Source organism: Lampetra fluviatilis, chromosome 6, assembly GCF_964198595.1.
Source record: "Lampetra fluviatilis chromosome 6, kcLamFluv1.1, whole genome shotgun sequence".
NCBI lineage: Eukaryota > Metazoa > Chordata > Hyperoartia > Petromyzontiformes > Petromyzontidae > Lampetra > Lampetra fluviatilis.
Window position 1 is genome coordinate 4,963,989 of NC_136280.1, and position 19,948 is coordinate 4,983,936.

The 19,948-nt window shown below is 42.7% G+C and overlaps 1 protein-coding gene across 1 annotated transcript in view; it reads left to right on the forward strand.

Annotated features, from left to right (window-relative positions):
- LOC144933073 (transmembrane protein 132C-like) overlaps window positions 1-17,726 on the forward strand; it is an 89,575-nt gene extending 71,849 nt beyond the window's left edge. Inside the window, exons 5-9 of the mRNA XM_078857573.1 lie at window positions 3,381-3,524; window positions 9,435-9,640; window positions 13,057-13,297; window positions 15,114-15,305; window positions 16,582-17,726. Of these exons, the coding sequence (XP_078713699.1) occupies window positions 3,381-3,524; window positions 9,435-9,640; window positions 13,057-13,297; window positions 15,114-15,305; window positions 16,582-17,637 (1,839 nt within the window). The 3' untranslated portion in view covers window positions 17,638-17,726. The remainder of the gene's footprint in view (window positions 1-3,380; window positions 3,525-9,434; window positions 9,641-13,056; window positions 13,298-15,113; window positions 15,306-16,581) is intronic.
- Window positions 17,727-19,948: the final 2,222 nt, after the last annotated feature.

Here is a 19,948-nt window from a genome sequence, read left to right on the forward strand (position 1 = left end):
TTTAGCAGTGGATTGACAAAGATGCGTGCTTTACATTGTTTTTCATTATCATTGTAAATTAAGGGTGTCAAAGCTATGGTTTGGCAAAGAGCTTCACAGCATAGGTACGTGTGTACGCAATCTATAGCTGTACAAATATTCCTTTGTTCCCCAGAGGTTTCGTAAAAATTGCCCTCTGGCCTCAATGCAAACAAAACATCTAAGTGATTCCACATGTTGCCCATGGGTAACGCATTGGAACACCATTGTTCTGAGAAACAATAAATACTCCCAAAATACCGATGATCACGGATATAAAATACTTCATATAGACTAATCTTACATTCGGATGCCATGCATTGTATCAGAACATCAAGATTCTGCACAAGAACCAAGGATAAAAGAAAAAATATATATTTCTCGGCAGTCAAGGGCAACGAATTATGAAGACAGGGACACTGGCGAGTCACAACAATTGACAGCAAATTCAAGAACGGCAGTTGAATTCACTTATTATTTATAGTTGAATGTACGAGACAATTGGGAGAGAAAAACAAGTTATTGTGCGCATGTGCTGTGATTTGGAGCCATCAGCAACTTAAAAAAAGGAATGCTGCCATGGTTCAATAGTGAGTACATTAAGACTTGCGATTCAAAGGTCGTTAATTTGATTAGATCTCCGGGTGCGGCAGTCGAAACATGGGTAAGTTTATTAAATCTCCCAGCGTCGCCCGGGCCTCTGTCCAGCCAGAAGTATGAATGGATACACCACAGCGAATCGATTGGCAGGTGGCATAAAGTGAGGTAATTCAGACCTCCTCCAAGACATCTGGGCAACGTGAAAGAATCGGCCAAAACACCCCGGCTCTGTTGGGTTCCATCTAGTGCAGGCCCTTCTGCCAGGAGTGGACTGAACAAGCAATTGGAGGGTTGTAAACTCTACCTTTTTTTTACCTCTTACTCAAAAAAAAGACTGAACACATGGAGAATGCGAGCGGTGTAGGCTGGCAAAAGAAAGGTGTTGCAGACAGAAGCTGCAGCTGAGTGAGCAGCCTCCCACTGAACTGCATATGTTGTAGATGGTTTCTGAAATGGTGCACTCACAATGGGAATACGTTGAGATGGATTCCTGAAGGAATACTCGTGCAGCGAATGTATCTGTTGATGATGTCATGGATGGCTGCCCGAGTGGCTTCACCTATTCCTGCTCAAACGAGCCCACCGTGGTTTAACCATAGCCTTACCCCAGTTTTCCCAACCTCTTTCCTCATGTACGCTAATCGAATTTGGTAATTCAATTTAATTTGATAATGGAATGTAGCATACCAGCGTGACTAAAGAAAAACACCAAGCTCATACGAAAATAAGTAATGTTTTCAATCAGTGCATAAGATCCGCATCGGAAACTTGGATGCCGACAAAGAAACGTTTACAAAAGCGAAGAGTATGCGGAGAACCATTGAGGATTTCATGGTGGGAATTACACGGAGAGACAAGAAAGAGGGGCACATGGATGTGAGAGCAAATGCAATTAGAGGCATGAAAAGTAAGTGGACTTTGGCAAGACAAATTGCTGTAAGGGATAACGGCTGACGGATGAGATCAGTAATGGAATGGCAGCCAAAGGCGTGACCACGGCCAAGAGGATGACCACTGTTGAGATGGATTTTGATTGAAACGAGATGGATTGTGGCATCGCGAGAACATGACTGATTCCTATGATGTGGAGAAGTCTTAATCCGTCAGTGCATAGACAATAGCTCATGATGATGATGTTAAAAGTGGCTGGTCATTAGAATGATGAAAGTGTCTTGTCTACCATCTAATTTTTTCCCCATACTGCACATGTAATTAATCATCTCAAATTAATAGGAATATATTACACTTGGAATGTAATCTTCCTGAATGAATGCTAAATATGAACTAAAATTAATCAAGTACCCCAGACAGAGTAAAAAAAAAATTGACCACATACTAGGCCCGTGTAGCAGCCGCACATACTGAATGACCCTTGCCAAAAGTTCGAAGACAATAACGTTCTGCACGGAGAATGTACAGTATTTGGGTGGCCCCATATAGACTGCTCTGAGGAAATTCCATTAGAGAGATGCATGTTGGGATTAATTCTATTTGTGCTTCATTAAGCTCACGCTCGGAATCCAAATCTTGTTTGTTAATGACAGGTACCCTGTTATATGGCCCTGAGGAGATGCTTGCGCTGGCTTTAATGTGTGCGTATCTGATTACTTAGTGCCCCTTTTATTGACAGTTATAACGGGTTTTTTTATTTAATTGTCTAATTTGTTGGGTAACAGCCCATCTTAAATAACCGTGGTTTCGTTGTTTATTTTGTATTTTTAATTACCCTGTTATTTATTGCACACGCTGACGATTTACATTCAAAGGGTACATATTTACATAAAGCATTTGAAATTCAACCGAACAATTGTGATGCATATGCCTACGGATTGTGAAACAACGTATGCGAGCATTTATTTAGTTATGATACTATATATTTAGAGATCGTTAAAATAAATGTTTGGACAGGGACGGTAGTCATTAGGGTTGTTGGTCAAAGTGAAATCGTTGTCATTCCCTATACATGTCAAAGCAAAAGCACACGTACACCACATCCATTGTTATCATGGTGCTTATAATGAGGTTATTAAAAATAAGGTAAATATGCAGCCTGGACAATTGCCTGCTCACGCCACTGCTGGCAGAAGGGCCTCCACTAGCGGAAGCTCTACATGGCTCCTCTGGAGGCTATCTTGTCCCCACTCGCTCATGCTCGCTCGACATCTTTGGAAGAGGTCCGACTACCCACACTTAACTCCACCGCATGCGACCTTCCGATCGGCTAACCACGGTTGGATCCATTTATAGTGCCGGGTGGACAGGAGCGTTGAGATTTTATTGTTTCAACCGCCGCACCAGGAGAACGAATTGAACTGGCGGCTTCTGGATTGCGAGCCCGGTGCGGTCATTTAAAGATTGAGGTTCGATATTCTGGTGGAGACTTCACAGGTGGAGGAGCTGCTCCCATTCTAACGTTTTGTCCATATTGGATCATCGTTGCGAGGCTTATCGTGACCCCCACCTTGTGGACGGACGAACACACCAGTAGGCAGAGCTAAATGCATTAAAGCTCAGTTAATAACGGTTCGTCGCAACAGTGGTGCCATTATCCTGTACACAAGTTTGGTTCGTATTGGACTGTCGTTACGAGGGTTATCGCCGCTGCCAAGTTACAGGCGGACAGACGGATAGACAGACATACACACGCGGAGGGTCAGACCAGACGGAGCTCGTGCATGGACAACCTTCGTTGTAGAGCGTCGGTGGTGACGACGGCGGCGGCGGCGTGCGTGTGACGCGTGAACGACCCGGGCTCCCCGCAGGCGGAGGAGCTGCTCAACACGGCGGTGCTGACGGGCCGCACCGTGGCGCTGCCGCTGCGAGTGCTCGTCGTGGAGGAGAGCGGCCTCGTGACCGACGTCTCCGAGGAGGCGCAGTGCTACTCGCTCGACGAGGACGTGCTCAAGGTGAGGACGGTGATAGTGGCGCGAGCCGCTCGTTGCGATGGTTCGCTGTTCGAAGCCAGCGGGCGCCCCTGGTTGTGAACCACAACGTGCACGCCGCTGCCTGCCTCGCAGCAGGTGCTAAAAGATCCCGTGACGTGGATCAAAAATGAGTAGGCCATGTGTGTGTGTGTCCAAAAACGTGTTGTTGTTGTTGCAATGTTTTCCCTGGTTTTATGCCAAATGTGCTGTCAATGTTCGCAACACGAGATGATGTATCCATGCAGATCTCTCACAGCGCATGGGCCACGGAAGCGGGATACCACAGAGCTACCTCTGAGATCCCTTCTTCAAGTGACCTCTGGTGCACACAGTTGAGGGCAGCACTTGCCCACCCACTCTGAGTATGAGAGTGACTTTGGTCCCATGACAGTGAAACTGATATTTCATTCTCACAGTTCGAATTGAGCCAATTAAGTGCGGAACCAAATTTCATGGGATGTGTCCTTCATTGGAATGTTAGGTCACTGCCAGCCATATCTCCCACTGCCTCCAACTTGTGCATAGAAAGGCAACCCGTATACACAGGCACCTATCCCATGTGCACAGACACTCCTGCAATGTACCCAGACACTCTTTCTTTGTACATAGGCACTCCATTGTCCACGCTGCTGCTTTTGGTTTATAAGATAAAAGTGTAATTGCTGAAAAACGAGCTAACAAAATATGAATGGATAAAAACAAACTGCATGTGATTGATGATATGCACACATCTTTCAAAAGTCAACAACAGTATAATGATGAATTAAACAAACAATGTAATTCAGCCAGCTGCTGATAGCGATCATAAAGCAAACAAACCCACCACTGAACAATTTTTCCTGCTCTCCATGTCAGACTTAGAAAAAAAAATTATTGGTGTGCATTGCCTATCTGTGTACTCCTGTTTACAGGAGTCCATGTTTTTTTTGCAGCAAAAATGACGAAACATTTCTCAATAAATCAACAGCAGCACGACTGTTATTGCACGATGCGTGCATCTTACATGTCTTGGCTGACTTGTGTAAAATCGGTGCCGCTCCGTGTACACACACGGTGATGCTGTCAATTTTGCAAGTCGAGCATTGGTAGAGCAAAGAGACCAGCCAATTTAATTGCTTGTGAACGGTGGCGCTATTTGAATTCATCGCCGTGAATGTAATCCCATTGCTCTCCAATGTTTTTTCCGGAGGTGGAAACCCCAAAAAACACGTCGGAGAGCTGTGCAGCATGGGGTGCGAACGGCCACGGAGTAGCATAATCCAATTCGTGTTCGCACCAGCCACGCCACGCGTCCATATGTTCCACCTCCTGATCTCTAGTACTCCAAACTGGCCCTTTATATCCCCTTTGTTTGCCCAATTCCACTCACCTTGCATCACCCGCATGGGTTATATTTTCATGTCAAGGGGTTTAAGTCCATGAATAGTCCCCCCTCGCCCGGCAGATGTTGATTGCTGCCAGTGCTATTGCATTTCAATAATACTGCAGTGGCACTAAACATTTATAGCCCTTGACTGCAGCTGTTTTGAATTAACTCAGCCTTCAATCCCTCTGGAATTTGGAAAATAAATGCCACTATGGGGAACTTCAAGCAGTGGTCATCCCGCGGATGGACTAGATCCTACCATAAGAACGTGGAATTGCCACCACTTGCTCACATTTAAGTAGAAAGACATTTTGACGTGCCTCCTTTTTAATTACACCATGTTAGCGTCGCTCCTGGACGGACATGGATGGCCAGATTAGGTGTTGATCACAACAATCCATCATGTGCCTTGCTGCCCTTATTAGGCACTCAATAGTACTTATTCCATTAGTCTGCAAGGATAAATGGCAAATATTCGTGTGTATTTGTCGTCGTGAGGGAAATGGTGGTGAGTGTTACGGTGAGTGCTCTCCGCTGCTCTGCTGCTGGTGACCTGAATTTACATCTTTGGCTATGCACAATGGTAGTGACGAGGATATCTAAGACTAAAATGAATTCCTGAACACACGGTTCCTTTGTCCGCCACTTTGCCATGATATCCCTTAAAACTAACCAAGGGAGATCTTTGTTGACAATTGGATGATGTATTCATCGTAAGAAAATAAGCCGACTTAAAATAATGTTGCCAACTTTTTACACAGGAAAGCCTCACTGGGTCTCAGGATATATTTGTGTTCAGTAGGGTTCTGACATTGGAATGTTGGGTTAATACCATTAATGCTAAAACAAATACTCCAAGAAGGCCCGTGTGGCCTATGGGTCGTGTAAAAAAAAAGATTAATTGTTTTACGTGGAGACACAAATATGGGTCAGAGGCGTCTTGTCTGTTTATTAATTTCTTCCATGAACGGGTGTTTGTCTTTGGGAATAAACCAAATGAGCCGGATAAATGGGATGCATACAAAAGGTGTGCCTCTCCTTCTGCTGTCATATGGTGGGGAGTTTATCAGCAACACTTACATCGTTCTGCGAAGGTTGGCGAGTGAGTGAGTGAGCCATTGGACGGCTTCGGGAGTAGGCTGGTGGATATCTTAAACGCTGCTGCCAGCAAATGAACGAAATGGACAGTGGCGTCACTATGTTGTCCATGGTTTCAGATTGGGTGACCTTAGCTGCACCCCGTGGGCAGTTGCTATTTGTCCCTTGATGTAGGAAATAGCCGTTACTGCGGTATAGATTTTTTTTGTAATCATGGTCGCGCCCTTTCTCTCTCTCTCTCCATGTATATGTATGCATACGCTGCATAAAATATGTAAAAAAAATTTTTGCATCGCATTAAATTAACACTTCACTGGACATGCATTAGCCTCGTTAGGCTGCTGCTGCTGCAGAGTAAGGTTTTTAGAAGTTAATAAAATTACACAGCATGACTGGTTGTATGTGTAATTTTTTATCTAAAACAACAATTCTCGATTTGCATTTGTAAGTGAATATAGAAGAAATCATTGTACGACTTTAAAGAAAATGCCGAAAAATAGTTGCTCCCTCTGGGAATGTTTCTTAAATTACTACAGTTGTAAGAACTATGCTATGCAATTTGAGCTCGTCACCAAACATTGTTGAGAGGCAACAGACATCATTAGCAACTGTTACTATTCTGGAATGCTGTAATGACAACCGTGGCTTACAAACAATGGGACAATCACTATTTATATTCTCTTTGGTTCTGTTGCTATGCAATTTGTATTAATCGGGGGGGGGGGGGGGGGGTTGACAGTAATTTGTATTCGAAGCAGAAATTAATGGCATCCTTTGGGTCAAGTTTCATAATACCCAGGTCACATTAATATGCGCATCACCACAATGCCCTACTGTTAGCCAAGGTCTTTAGTTTTGTTTGTATCCAAATACATAATCTATTTACAGAAATCATTACGTGCATCACGCGTCATTTTAGCTCTGACATCTGTATCTCATTATGAACCTCTGCAGGTCGATGAGGAAAAGTGTCCTCTATCTGCTAGCTAATTTGGATCTAATGGGCAGGGATTGCTTGGGTCTTGGTCTGGCCATTGACTCATCATTGACTCATCAGCGGGGAAGCCTTGAAGTTTTGCTTATCAGCGGGAAAGCCTCATCAACGGCGAGAAGTCTCGAGTCTGTGCTGTGTTGACCCTTGGAGAGCTGTGAATACAACCACAGATTACCCAGCCTCACGGATAATATACATGCATACATCCACGCACAAAGAGTGAAGAGGTAAGGAGGTGAACGGGGGTGTGCAGGATGAGTTCAGATTTCACTCACCACTGATGTTAGTCGTGACTTTGAATAGAACTCAGGTCGCTGGGTTCACAGCACAGCACACGAACCACTGCTCGGCTGTCCACGCACTCATTAGGGTGGCGAAGTTCGGTTAAGCAAACCCGCACAATTAACATGTCATGGGAAAGGCTTCATCCAGCCGTTGGTTATTATTTGGTTCTTTCGGTTAAGTCACGTCTAAAGATAAAATAATAAATTAAGCATACGACGTTTCGATTGCAACACAAGCAATCATCATCAGGTATATTGATGATTGCTTGTGTTGCAATCGAAACGTCGTATGCTTAATTTATTATTTTATCTTTAGACGTGACTTAACCAAAAGAACCAAATAATAATTCCTGCAGTCACGAAAGTTCTAAAATTAAGATTCAGCCGTTGGTTGACAAAGAGTTAATTCAGACGCTGTCGCCTCGACAGACCTGGTTTTCACCTGAGGACGGCTGCTTGCGTTGTGGCCGAAACGTCGTGAGAATTATTTTATTATGTTTTATTTTTATTATTTTATTACTTCCCTTCTACGTGGTGACTTTACCGAAAGAACCAAGAAGATGGATCCCTGCAGTCACGAAAGCTTTAAATCGAAATTTGACAAAGAGTTGATCACGTGTATTATCATTGAAGAAAAAAAAAAGAGCCGAGGCGATTTCCTGCTCAAATAAGTATTGAGGCGGTGCTTTATCGATTCTTTATATTCCTGAGCCAGTGGTAGAATTTTCAATTCGCATGGTAGGAGTGTGCCTATCAATAGGACAGCCCACTGGTGACATCCCCAAAAAATTGGTATTCATTTTGTTGACTCCAGACGGATGATGGACTGAGTCAACACCTGGCCAGGATTTGAACTTGAATTACCATTATTATTATTTACGGTATACAGTACAGCACATGTGCTGTAATACAATTCAGTACATAACCGTATGGGATGCATTTTTGTAACAGAGCCAACGCCTATGTGTGACAGCCTGACATTTTGCTCTTAGTATTTTCACGATATATGAATACTATTAAAAAACATTTAATTCATGCTATCCACGCAGGTGACTGGGTATATAATTGAAAAGTGCAAAAACATTCATCTCATCAGCTACCAAAACGTGTTTTACGTTTAAGTAAAATCTGCAAATAACCAAAAATATTATGTGTAATTTTTATTGAAAAATTGCAACAACAAAAAAAAGAAAACATGCCTCTTGGAATGAACAACTTAATTTCTGTGACAGATGACATTAAAATGTACCTGGGCAACAGGCCTCTTCCCTCAAGGCAAATGCTCTGCAGGCAGATCAATATCTAGATGTGCATTGCACGATTCCGAGAGTATGGTTTGAATTTACTTTGAAATGGGTATATGACTTGGGTAGTGACTTTGCACTGGGTACTTTAATTTTGAACGATACTGTTGAGACAGCGGAAAATAATGGGATCAGCTGTGTTAAGCGTCTTATTGGGTCTTTAGATGAATGGCTAAATTGCCAACGCACTCTGTGACACGACTTTATGAAAGTGTATGCAAATTTTTCTATATTAGGCCACATTACAGGCTCAGTCAAGTGTTTTTTGGAAAGATACGATCAGCTCTGTCAATGACCCGAGGCTTATTAATTGTTTTGCCAACCCAGAATGCAATTTAGATAATGAATGAACTAGATTTGCTGAGGAAGGCCTTACATTAAAATAGCACAAACCAATTAAATGTCAGATACAAATACAAAGTGTGTGAATATTACAAAAAAGCCAATTTTCAACTAACCTGAGTGATGCATGCTCAATTTGCAATTCACACCTCATATGACTACATTTTTACATTGTGCAGGACATGGATCTTCCAATGAATCATAATGCAATGTTACCATTCATGATACTGAAAAATAATAATTTGGCTTTATAATATATATTTTTTCCACGAAATATTAGTAACTCACACCACAGAATGGTTACGACCTTCCATAATTCATTCAATACAATCAATTTCGGCGGTTTTATTGGTATTCCAGAAAATATAACAACTGCCTTGCAGTGCTAAGAAGATTACAGCACTAATATTTCTGTCAAATACGTTGATTCAGTCTTTTTTTTCCCCTCTGTGCAGAGGATCACAAATATTGATTGTTTCGTAATTTTCCCACGATGCTGTGCAGGTGTCAGCAGGCTGCGAGTACGTGTACGTCAACGGCAAGGAGAGACAGGGCTCCACGCGGGCTCGCGTTCACGTCAGCTACGAGCACATGCGCGCCTCCCTGGATCTGACCGTCTGGATGCCCAAGCTGCCCCTGCAAATACAGATCTCTGACAACGTACTCAACCCCATCAATGGATGGCAGACACTCGGACCCTCAACAGGAAGGTAAAGTGCCTCCGATTCCCCGGCACCTCCGATTAGCACGGTTGGCTACGTACGGTGACCCCTGTGACGTTCACGGAATGGGGAAGCCTTTATTCAGCGGTGGAATAAAGAGTGTCCTAAATATTTTTGGTTCGGAAATTGAGAGAGTGGTAGCAGGATGGATACTCTTAGTTCTTTCGGTAAAGTCACGTAGGTAAAAAATGAAATTAAAATTAATAAAAATAATAAAATCACGACGTTTCGGAGGCAACAATTTAAATTTAATTTTTTACCTACGTGACTTTACCGAAAGAACTTAGAGTATGAATCCTTGCAGTCACGAAAGCTTAAAATCTAGAAGCAGGATGGATGTTTAAATCTGGTGACCCGAACTTAAATTCCCAGCGACAGATAACATCGGTGGTGAGTGACATCTGAACCAGTTCCGCTTCCAATGGATCCAGATGGTGCACCCCTTATATTTAGTGATGTAAACGAAGACAGAGTCTGAATGACAGAGTCTGAAAGACAGAGTCTGAATGACTCTGTCTTCTCGACAGACCTGTTCTCCACCTGAGGACGGCTGCTTGCGTTGTGGCCGAAACGTCGTGAGAATTATTTTATTATGTTTATTTTTATTATTTTATTATTTCCATTCTACGTGACTTTACCGAAAGAACCAAGAAGATATTGCACCGTTGTTCCAGATTGTGCAACAAAATAATGAATTCTTTGGATCCGTGTTTGTGGTGTCATTTTAACTCAATAAAAAATGGCTGCCAGAGCCTCTGCCGATCTTCCAGATAATGTAGATAAGGGAACAAGTGAAGTGCACCTTGTCAAGCCACTTGTTATATTTGTATCATAAACTACTAGGGGTGCACTGTTTGGGTGAACTGGGAGCGGAACTGCTACAGATATTTGCTCCCAGATGCCCCTGTGGCTGAGAGGCTGTGTAAAACCTTGTGTTGTTTAATTTTTTAACGTGGAGGCAGAGATATGCGAAGGAGGCATATTTCTCGATTTAAAGCTTTCGTGACGGCAGGGATTCATCTTCTTGGTTCTTTTGGTAAAGTCACGTAGAAGGGAAGTAATAAAATAATAAAAATAAAACATAATAAAATAAAATAATTATGTTTTATTTTTATTATTTTATTACTTCCCTTATACGTGACTTTACCGAAAGAACCAAGAAGATGAGGCATATTTCCTCCTATTTATGAATTGGTTCTATGTCTACAGAATTGCACAGCACTCCCGTGAACACAATCTGTGGGAAAGCTCCGCTTTCCCATTGTTCTCGATCCGTTGTTCTGCCCTCTCCCCACTTTAATCAACCTGCAGATGACCCAACGTGGAGGGAGGATGGCCAAATTAGTCCTCATTCCTGTCGGCACTCCTCCAGCAGTGGTTCGACAAAACGGGCTGTCCATGTGCAACGCGTTTATTGTACAACGTGTACAGCTCTTGATAAACCAAATTCAGAGAGAGGTGGACAATCATGATATTTCAATTGTAGCATGATTTAAGTACAGTTAGTGTGTGTGTGGGTGTGGTATTTGTTCCTTCCACTTAGTTGTTTTAATTTGACCATTTACACAATTGCACGAGAGTAGCGTTCATTGTTGATGCAATCCTATCGGCACTCTCCATGTGTGTTCCGCGTGAGTTATGTACTCGCACATGGGGGTAAAGCGTGATGTGAAATGCTCCACTGAATTGCCAAATGGGTCCTTGCTCTTTATGGGTGCCTCCACTGTCACTACTAAAAAGCCCTGCACCGTGCAACACGCGCAAGTGTTTCCCATTATTATTGGTCGTCTGATTAACAAATGGAATGTAACGTGTTTAGTATAACTTTTAGGATGTCCACTGCCCATCTGTTGTCGCAACACGCCGGAGTGGATTATTTCGTATATTGGCATTGGATGTTAGCACAAGTTCCATAATTTCCATAATTAGCCATGGACCGCGTTGCCTTTGGCCACAAGGCAATCATAGTTGTTTGAGCTATTTGCGTCCGTCTTGAAAACTCACCTTTTTAAACTGGCTTAGCGCCCACTACTTCTGGCTAATATACCCTGCAGGTTATGTTTCTCTTCCTGCTTTCCATGCACAGCACATCGGTATCCATGGCTGAAACGTGCCTGACAAATGTCAATCGTCATTAGTTAATACCCAAAAAACTAAATTATACTGTCGATCTTGGCATAGACAAATTAACCCTTCCCATTAAAGTTTTCAAAGCCATACAATTACAATGGCGCATATTCGACATTAATGTACTTAAAAGGCTTAGCAATATATCTAAATTTCCTGGAAATAATATACTAAATAATGGAATAGTATACTGAGTCATCGTGTCCATTTATTCACTACCTGAGAATGATTTACGACTAAAATGCGTTTCTATTGGCTATACTTTATAGTGGTCGGTTGCCTAAAAAGTGTGTACTCAGAAGCAATTAACCAAATTGTAAGCACCACTGCCAACTTCATTGGCCTATACTCTAGAATTCATTGGCCTAATTGAACCAGTTGCTTACTCTACTGTATATCTATGACTTTTCTAAAACGTGCACTGTACATTACACACATTTAGGGTAACAGTTTACAGGCAATATGGTTGCCTGTAATACAGGAAATAGGATTGCCCTATATATCCGTTTCCCTATTATCTGCTACTCCTATTATAATTGACGTCATCACATCTACCCCTCTATTAAAGGAACGAAAACAGGAGGATTTCTCCACAAATCTGGCTGCCGCCTGATGATGCCGGTTGTGATTATTGGCGAAACGTCGTACTCAGATTGTAAATGTTGTGGCTTGGCTCTCCAACACACCGGTGTGCTGTACTAGTGACGAAATGGTCACGTTCTGTTTACGTGACAACCCTTACTAGTTGGCTGTGTCGGGTGGTGGCGGGTTTAACGACACATTTTATATTTACACGATATAATAAAAAAAAACCTGTTATGGATGATATTGGTCGTGAAAGCCTACGTGTTAACCGCGTATCCTTAGATACGTAAATGATTGCTACATGTAACTGTGATGCCATTACAAGTACAAACGTATAACGTGTACATTTTAAAGATTTATAACACAGAGGTGAGGTTAAATTTTTTTTCCAACTCATGTATGAAATGCTACACTCTTACAGAGTGCTACAAATGTAGCTGTTGCTCTACATTCTCTCGTGCAAAGTTGACATTTTAATTCAATAAATAATTAAATTCAATACATTAGCGAGCTCCTAACCTTACTCTTGAAGTAACCTTTAAAATGCATATAAAAAAAAATAACTCTTACCAAACACATTGGAAATCTTGTTTAAAAAAAAACGTATTTAATAACATGAAATAGTAATTAAATCAACTCGATTGCCTCAATGCTTACTTCCCGTGATCACAAATTGATTAACATCCACGCAGGAAACCTCCGGACAAGAATTGCCTCCCGCAGTACCAACACGCGGTGCTGCGCGTGTACACGCGGTTCTTCTCCGACGCCCCCGAGGAGGGCAGTCGAGTCGCCTACCTCGCGGGTCCCGGCTGGACGCTCGACGTGACCGCGCTGGTCCGGGAGAACGTCATCGTGAAGGACCAGAAAGTGGCCAGCATAGGCGAAGGCGACGTTCTCATCGGAACGGCGCCCGGTTCTACCATGCTGCAGGTGAGACGCCAACATTCCCCGACGCTCCCGACAACATTCCCTTCCGGTGCTGTCATGGTGGCGGCCCCCACGGTTTAGGTTAGGTTTCATGCTGGCACGGGCAAAACCCATTGGGCAATAAACGCTCATCTTCGATGGGGACCCGGTCACACCATAGAAACCCAATTCTAGATTTGAAGTTTTCGTGACTGCAAGGGTCCATACTGTTTGGTTTTTTCGGTAAAGTCACGTAGGTAAAAAATAAAATAAATTAAATCACGACGTTTCGGAGGCAACACAAGCTTCCGTCTTCAGGTGGCACCGTCACAGCAAAATTACTGTATCACTTGATACAGTAATTTTGCTGTGACGAAAAAACCAAAGAGTATACCATAGAAACCCGTTTGCAGCAGCAGCAACAACAACAACAACACCCCAGAACAAAACAAAACAAGACAACCCACTCGATACTGCGTCCGCAGAGTGACAGCTGCACCGACCAGTGCGCGTACCAACGAGAAGCCGAGGTCAAACCGGTGATCGAACGTCACACGACGCTGGTGCGCGCTTTAAAGCCGCGTTTATGTTTGTGCCATAGAATGGGCGACACATTTCCCCCCCCTCCCCCCCCCCCCCACGTTATTTTGCCCAAACGCCTCATGCACGCAGATGGGTGCACTGCAGCTCGTTGGGGTCACTATGCGGTTGTGGTGCACACAACTCTCCAATGTGCGTGTATCACGCCGCGTGCTGACAACTTCTCCATCCAGTTCCCGAAGTAGATCCCAGCACGTGGCTCGAAACGTCGGGCATCAGTGCGAGCGGAATGCGCTGTACAACCCAAGAACACATCGGAGAGCTCTCGTGGCACAACTGCGATAACCTAGCATGACTTTATGAGTAGCTCATCTGATTCTGTACCGCAGTTAATATCGTGAAGGGTTTTCAATGGACGCATGTGGAGTAAGGGAGCGCACTTGCTCATGAATTTCAAAGTGCTGCACTGTGTGTATTTCACTCGTGATATTGCTCGGCAAGCAGAGCTCTACGGAGTGTGCCCTTGTGTGACAGGTATCCTAAGCTTGTGGCTTATCTGTATAGAGATAATAAAGATTGCATGAGATTTCCCGAAAGGGAGACCTTAATAGGCGTCTGTAATGGCAAAATTACCCCCAATAAAAATAGTATTCCCAGAGGCAAACTGGGGCAGTCTTGTAAACAAGCTTCATGAAAACTTAATGAAGGCCCTGGTATAAATATGCATGAAGCATATAAGCATTTTCTTATGTAAATCAACACTGCTACTTACTATATCGTACTGGAAGTGTATGATTAGGCTATTGTGTTCATATACCGAATTGTTAAGCCAATTCTCACAGTTGGTGTCAACATCGCTAATTCTCCATAACCTCCAGCTTCCCCACTGCTAACCAGTCGGAACTATGTTTTCTAAAATTAAAGTTACAGTTCTATGCTTTGTGAACGCAATACAAAACTCACATATGCAAAACTATAAGGTACACGATAGCAAAGCAAATCGGTTATCTAAAACGATGTCATTTCTGTATGCCATTCTACCGATTAGCAGTGATTTAAGCTTCCACTTAATCTAACTCGGTCAAACACATTTATTCCAGTCATTCGAGATAACCTTTGTCTTGCCAAGTACAAATGACCATTGTGCTCATTTCAGTTTAGTCCTCACGGGCTCCTAATGGCCGCACGGACCCCTAATGGCCACACGGACCAATTACAAACCATCCGATGCGAGGAGAATTGTGCAACATCCCTTTCTTAATCATCGATCCCCCATTGATTCCAAAACCCCATCCCCCAGGTGCTGTCCCCGCTGTCAGACTCGATCCTGGGGGAGCGCGCGGTGACGGTGAGCGAGGAGAAGGTCTCCGTGAGCGGGCTGCACGTGACGTTGCTCTCGGGCCTCTCCCTGTCGCTGCGGCCCAGCAGCAGCGAGCCGGGCGTCGTCGTCGCCAGCACCACGAGGCTCAGCATCTTTACGGCCAGCAAGCAGGTACGAGCCGCAGTGGGGTTGTGGTGGTGCAGCCTGACCCACCTAATGGGGGGGGGAGAGGAGGGGGTGGTGATGTCAGGGTCTAACTCCGGTGGAGGCTCTTCCTCCAGCAGTGGCAGGAGCAAACGTTTTTTTGCAGATCTGTACGTACGTACGTTGAACTTCTTTCGCGCCGTACGAAGCCAACCGTGCTCGTTGGCGGTGCGAGGGGAAGAACAACGAAGCGGGGGAGAGGACAACATCTCTGTCGCACCTTTACCCCTTCATGCAGCTAAAATGAAGTTGTTTGCGAGGAGATTTGCACCGAGTGTTTACTGTTATCATCATCGTCAACTGCGGCCATAGGCCTGCCACTGCTGCATGAAGGCCTGCCACTGCTGATCCAATGATGTAAATTGATCCATTGGAGATTTTGGAGTCGAGCGGCGGGCATGATGGTTATTGCACCGCTTTAGGAACGTGTTTTCCTGCGTTAGATTCCCGTCCACGGTCAAGATCGGTAGTGAGCGATGCCTGTGACTGTTTTGGGCATTATTACCCCTCCCTTCACTAACCTGCACTGACCAGCGAGGTGAAGTGTGTTGCACAACCCCCATGATCGACGTGGCATGGAGAGGCCTTCATCTAGCGTAGCATTGACAAAGGTCCTTATATCATTGTATATAGAATGTTTTTTTCCTTATAGAAGTGAGTGTTGATTTAGAAGGTGTGTTATCTAGCAATAATTATATTATCAAGCAATTGATGTGCATGAGATCTGCAATGACACCTTGGCAATTTAAATAATCTAACACTCGGTAAGAAAACATCCTAACTCTTAACATAATCTGTTTTGAAGAGTTTTTCTGTGTTACAAATAGTTTTTTTAGTTCGTACCTAATGACTAAAGAGTCTTATTTTTTTAGTGTTGTCCAAGTACCTGGTGACATGCTACAATATTAAGACGTGTAAATCGAAAACACCAGCTTTTGGCTCAATGGACTGGACCTAAATATAAAATTTACATTTTGAGCTTTTTACATTTAACCATACCGAGAAGAATCTAAAATATCATTGTGCTATTAAAAAAACTATTATGGTTTCGTATGCATCCTAAAGGGGCTTTATGATGATTAAAAGCCAACATTTAACACCTCGTAAATGTTACTGCAAAATGTAATTTTACATTTCATAAGAGTTATCATCAATATTTTTATAAACTACCGTCACACAATTTAACTGTGTTAATTTCTTTCACGCGATCCTTTGACTGCCGCTTCTTTCAACCCCTTTGCAGAAAGGAACGCTGCGTGCTTGGATACAATTCAGTGATGGCACCACATCGCCTCTCCACTTTTACCAGCCCAAGGATTACAACATCGTCGTTAGCACATTGCAGAAACATATCCTGTCCATTGACGTGAATCCCCACTCACCGATGCCAATGATAACAGCGGAAGGCGAGGGTAATGGGAGGATAAAAGTGGAACTAAAAAATGCGCACGTGTGCCAGAATTCCGTGGAGCCAAGTACATTGATAACATCTGCAATATTTGTACCGGTCAACTTTATCGATCTGGGAGGCCAGCCGTTGGAAAATGACGCACAACCTAGCACCTCATCCAACACTGACATTGGAAGGACACACCCTGGCCAGGGGGACAATGGTAACGATGGATCTCAGGACAGAAGAGGCTCTGAAGACAATGAGAGGCCTGCGGACAACCGAAACGTCCCTGACACGAGTCCTTCGGGAAACAAAGACCTCGAGGAACAGCTGTCACAAAAGCCCCGTCGCCTATCTGACCTGCAAATAGGAATGTACACTTTGTTGAGTGTATTCTGCCTGGCCATACTGATGTTCCTGGTGAACTGCTTGTTCTACGCAGTACAGTACAGGAAAAGGCACACGCGGAGGGGTCAGCAGGAGGAGATGGCCCATTCTCACGAATGGGTCTCCCTCAAAAATTCAAGCAGCACAATCAGTGCAAGGGCCTTAGACGCCAAGGAGCCGTATCCTGCCACCGTCAATCACATCGTCGACGACGGAGGCTTCGGGAGTGGCAGCAGCCCAAAGATTTACATCCAAACGCATCGACACAGGCACGCACTCGAAGCGCCTCCGCAGTCAGAAGAGTCGCACCGCAAGTTCGATCTGTCCACGTCGCCCACGTCGCAGAGGAAAAAGGTGACATTTGCCACCTTCACGACGTCCAGCCCGTGCGAAATCCCCCGGCACCACAGCTGCAGTGGACTTGTCGGCGAAAATGAGGCGATCACGTCCTTTATATCCAACGCAGAAATAATGGGAGAAGTAAAAACAGTGACAGATTTTGCACAGAGAAGAGAATGAACAATACGGCAGTGCTACTGATTGAAGAAACAACCTATAAATATATATGTGTATATATATATGATTTCCGTAGCACTGTTCTATGACTGTCCCAGCATAATTTTCTTTCTATTGCATACTGTACCTGTTAGCTGGCAATCTAATGGTGTCTGTAAATGTTTGTATACTTTGGAGAAAACAGTCTTTTATAAATGCAAATACACAATTATCATTAGAATTGTTGTGGAGAATGTCAGTAATGAAATGGATGAGCGGACAATATGTTTCCCTACATATCCGTCTCTCTATAGAAGATTTCACGTTATTTTTCTGCACAGTCCGTCGGCCCCACGGGCTTACTAGTAGTGCATAATTTTAGCAGCACTGAATCAATGTTACTGAATCAATGCTGCTGGAATTATGTACTCCCAGAAGGCCGTGAGGCTGATTGGTTGTGTAAAAAAATAAAACGTGCATTTTTTTACGTGGAGATAGAGATATATAAAGGAGACATACTGTCTAATTAAAAGTGCAAGGCTTTGGTAAATAATTAGAGCTAGTGTATGCAATTTACGAGGCCATGCTTGTGTGCATATCCATGGTTTAATGGTCATTTGTTACTCTTATTAGCTAAAAAAAATGTTTTAATCGTAAAATAAAAACTCGATATTTATTGGTTTCTAAACATTTGTCAAGCAACGTCAAACGGGACGTACACATTTTGACAGCTGTCGTTTTTAAAGCACTCTGTTCTTGATTAATGGTATATTTCTCCTATTTAAACACTGATAACACAGTCACTCAAATAGTGTGCTCTACAATTTGCTTTAAAACAATGTTTTTTTTTTACAACCATTTCAAATAACACAATGGATAGGCACATCATTGTAAGATAATTAATTATAAGTTCATATATAACTGAATTAGCTGAAACGTGCAAATCTCTAAAAACTAAAATCTGGATAAAACAAATATACAAAAACAAACACACATTTTGGTGTTGGGTTTGGTGGGGCGCTACACCTAGCTTTAATACGGAAATATGTAGGTTGTGTCTCTGGATTACAAAAGTGGATAACAGCAACAGCGATTACATTCATGAATGACCCACTTCTTGTGAAATGAGACGGGATCATGCAGAAAGTAGAGTTCGGAGCTTTTTCTGTGAAGTTAAACTGCTCTCGTTAGATACACGAATTTATGTTCTGCCCACTCCAATTTCCTTTCACTTGCAAAACGACTCGAAGGTCCAATGGCCTAAGCAGTTTTTTCTTTAAAACAGACATGAAGATTAGCCAGGATTTCCTCAGTAAAGATAAAAAAAAACTCTCTCTATATATGTAAATCTGGAATATGTAGCACGTACAGCATTCTTCTTTTTTACATCTTAGACATTATATTATTGGTTCTTTCGGTAAAGTCACATCGAAGAATATGAATCCCTGCAGTCACGAAAGCTTTCAATCTAAATCTTAGACATTACTGTATATATGCTGGTGCAGAGCAGAAACACAAGACAATTTTTTTTGTAATGTTATAAGTTTCGAGATATGTTTAAGTGGTTATTTAAAAATGGTGTGTTGCAACATTTTCCGTCGTCATACATTGCATGTCTGATACTCTCCCAATTATAAGGCGCATATTTTTCCCCTGTATTTTTTTTACCAAAAGTTGCAAGTGAATCAGAAAATCCAGTAGGTGTATGCGTGTGTGTTTGTATGTGTGTACAGGATCAGATTTGTTTGTAAAACTTTATTAACACCGAGCACAAAGTCTGGGTGCATTTTACTTTCAAGTGAGTGTGTCTTGTAATCCGGATAATATGTTAGTTCCACTACAAAATTACAATTATGAGATTTTAGCAATATTGATAATTATATAATATGCCTGTTTCATTATATTATTTTCTTCAATAAAATAATTTGAACCGCTACACTTTCATTCAAACGCATCACCAGATATCCTTCTAGACCGCTATATGTTAAAATGAAAGAAACACCGACATTTTTGGCACAAAATTTATATTTTCTGTGACGTTAACAGTATTTTTGTTCTTGTTATTTTAGCGTGTTGTGCTACGATGTGATACGATTTTTTTATCTATATAAGTATGTTAATGCCTTACAAACACTGTCCCACAATGCTCAATAATGGTGCCTTGTCATAGGCATGAAAACATGTAGACTGTAAATACCTAAACTTACACCGGATTAGAAATTAACAGTGATGTGTTGACATATGAAGCTTTTGCAGTGTTTGAGATAGTATTTTGAAATGTAGAATTGGTACTGACACAAAAAAAGCTCTAATTAACCATTATGAGTGGGGCTTT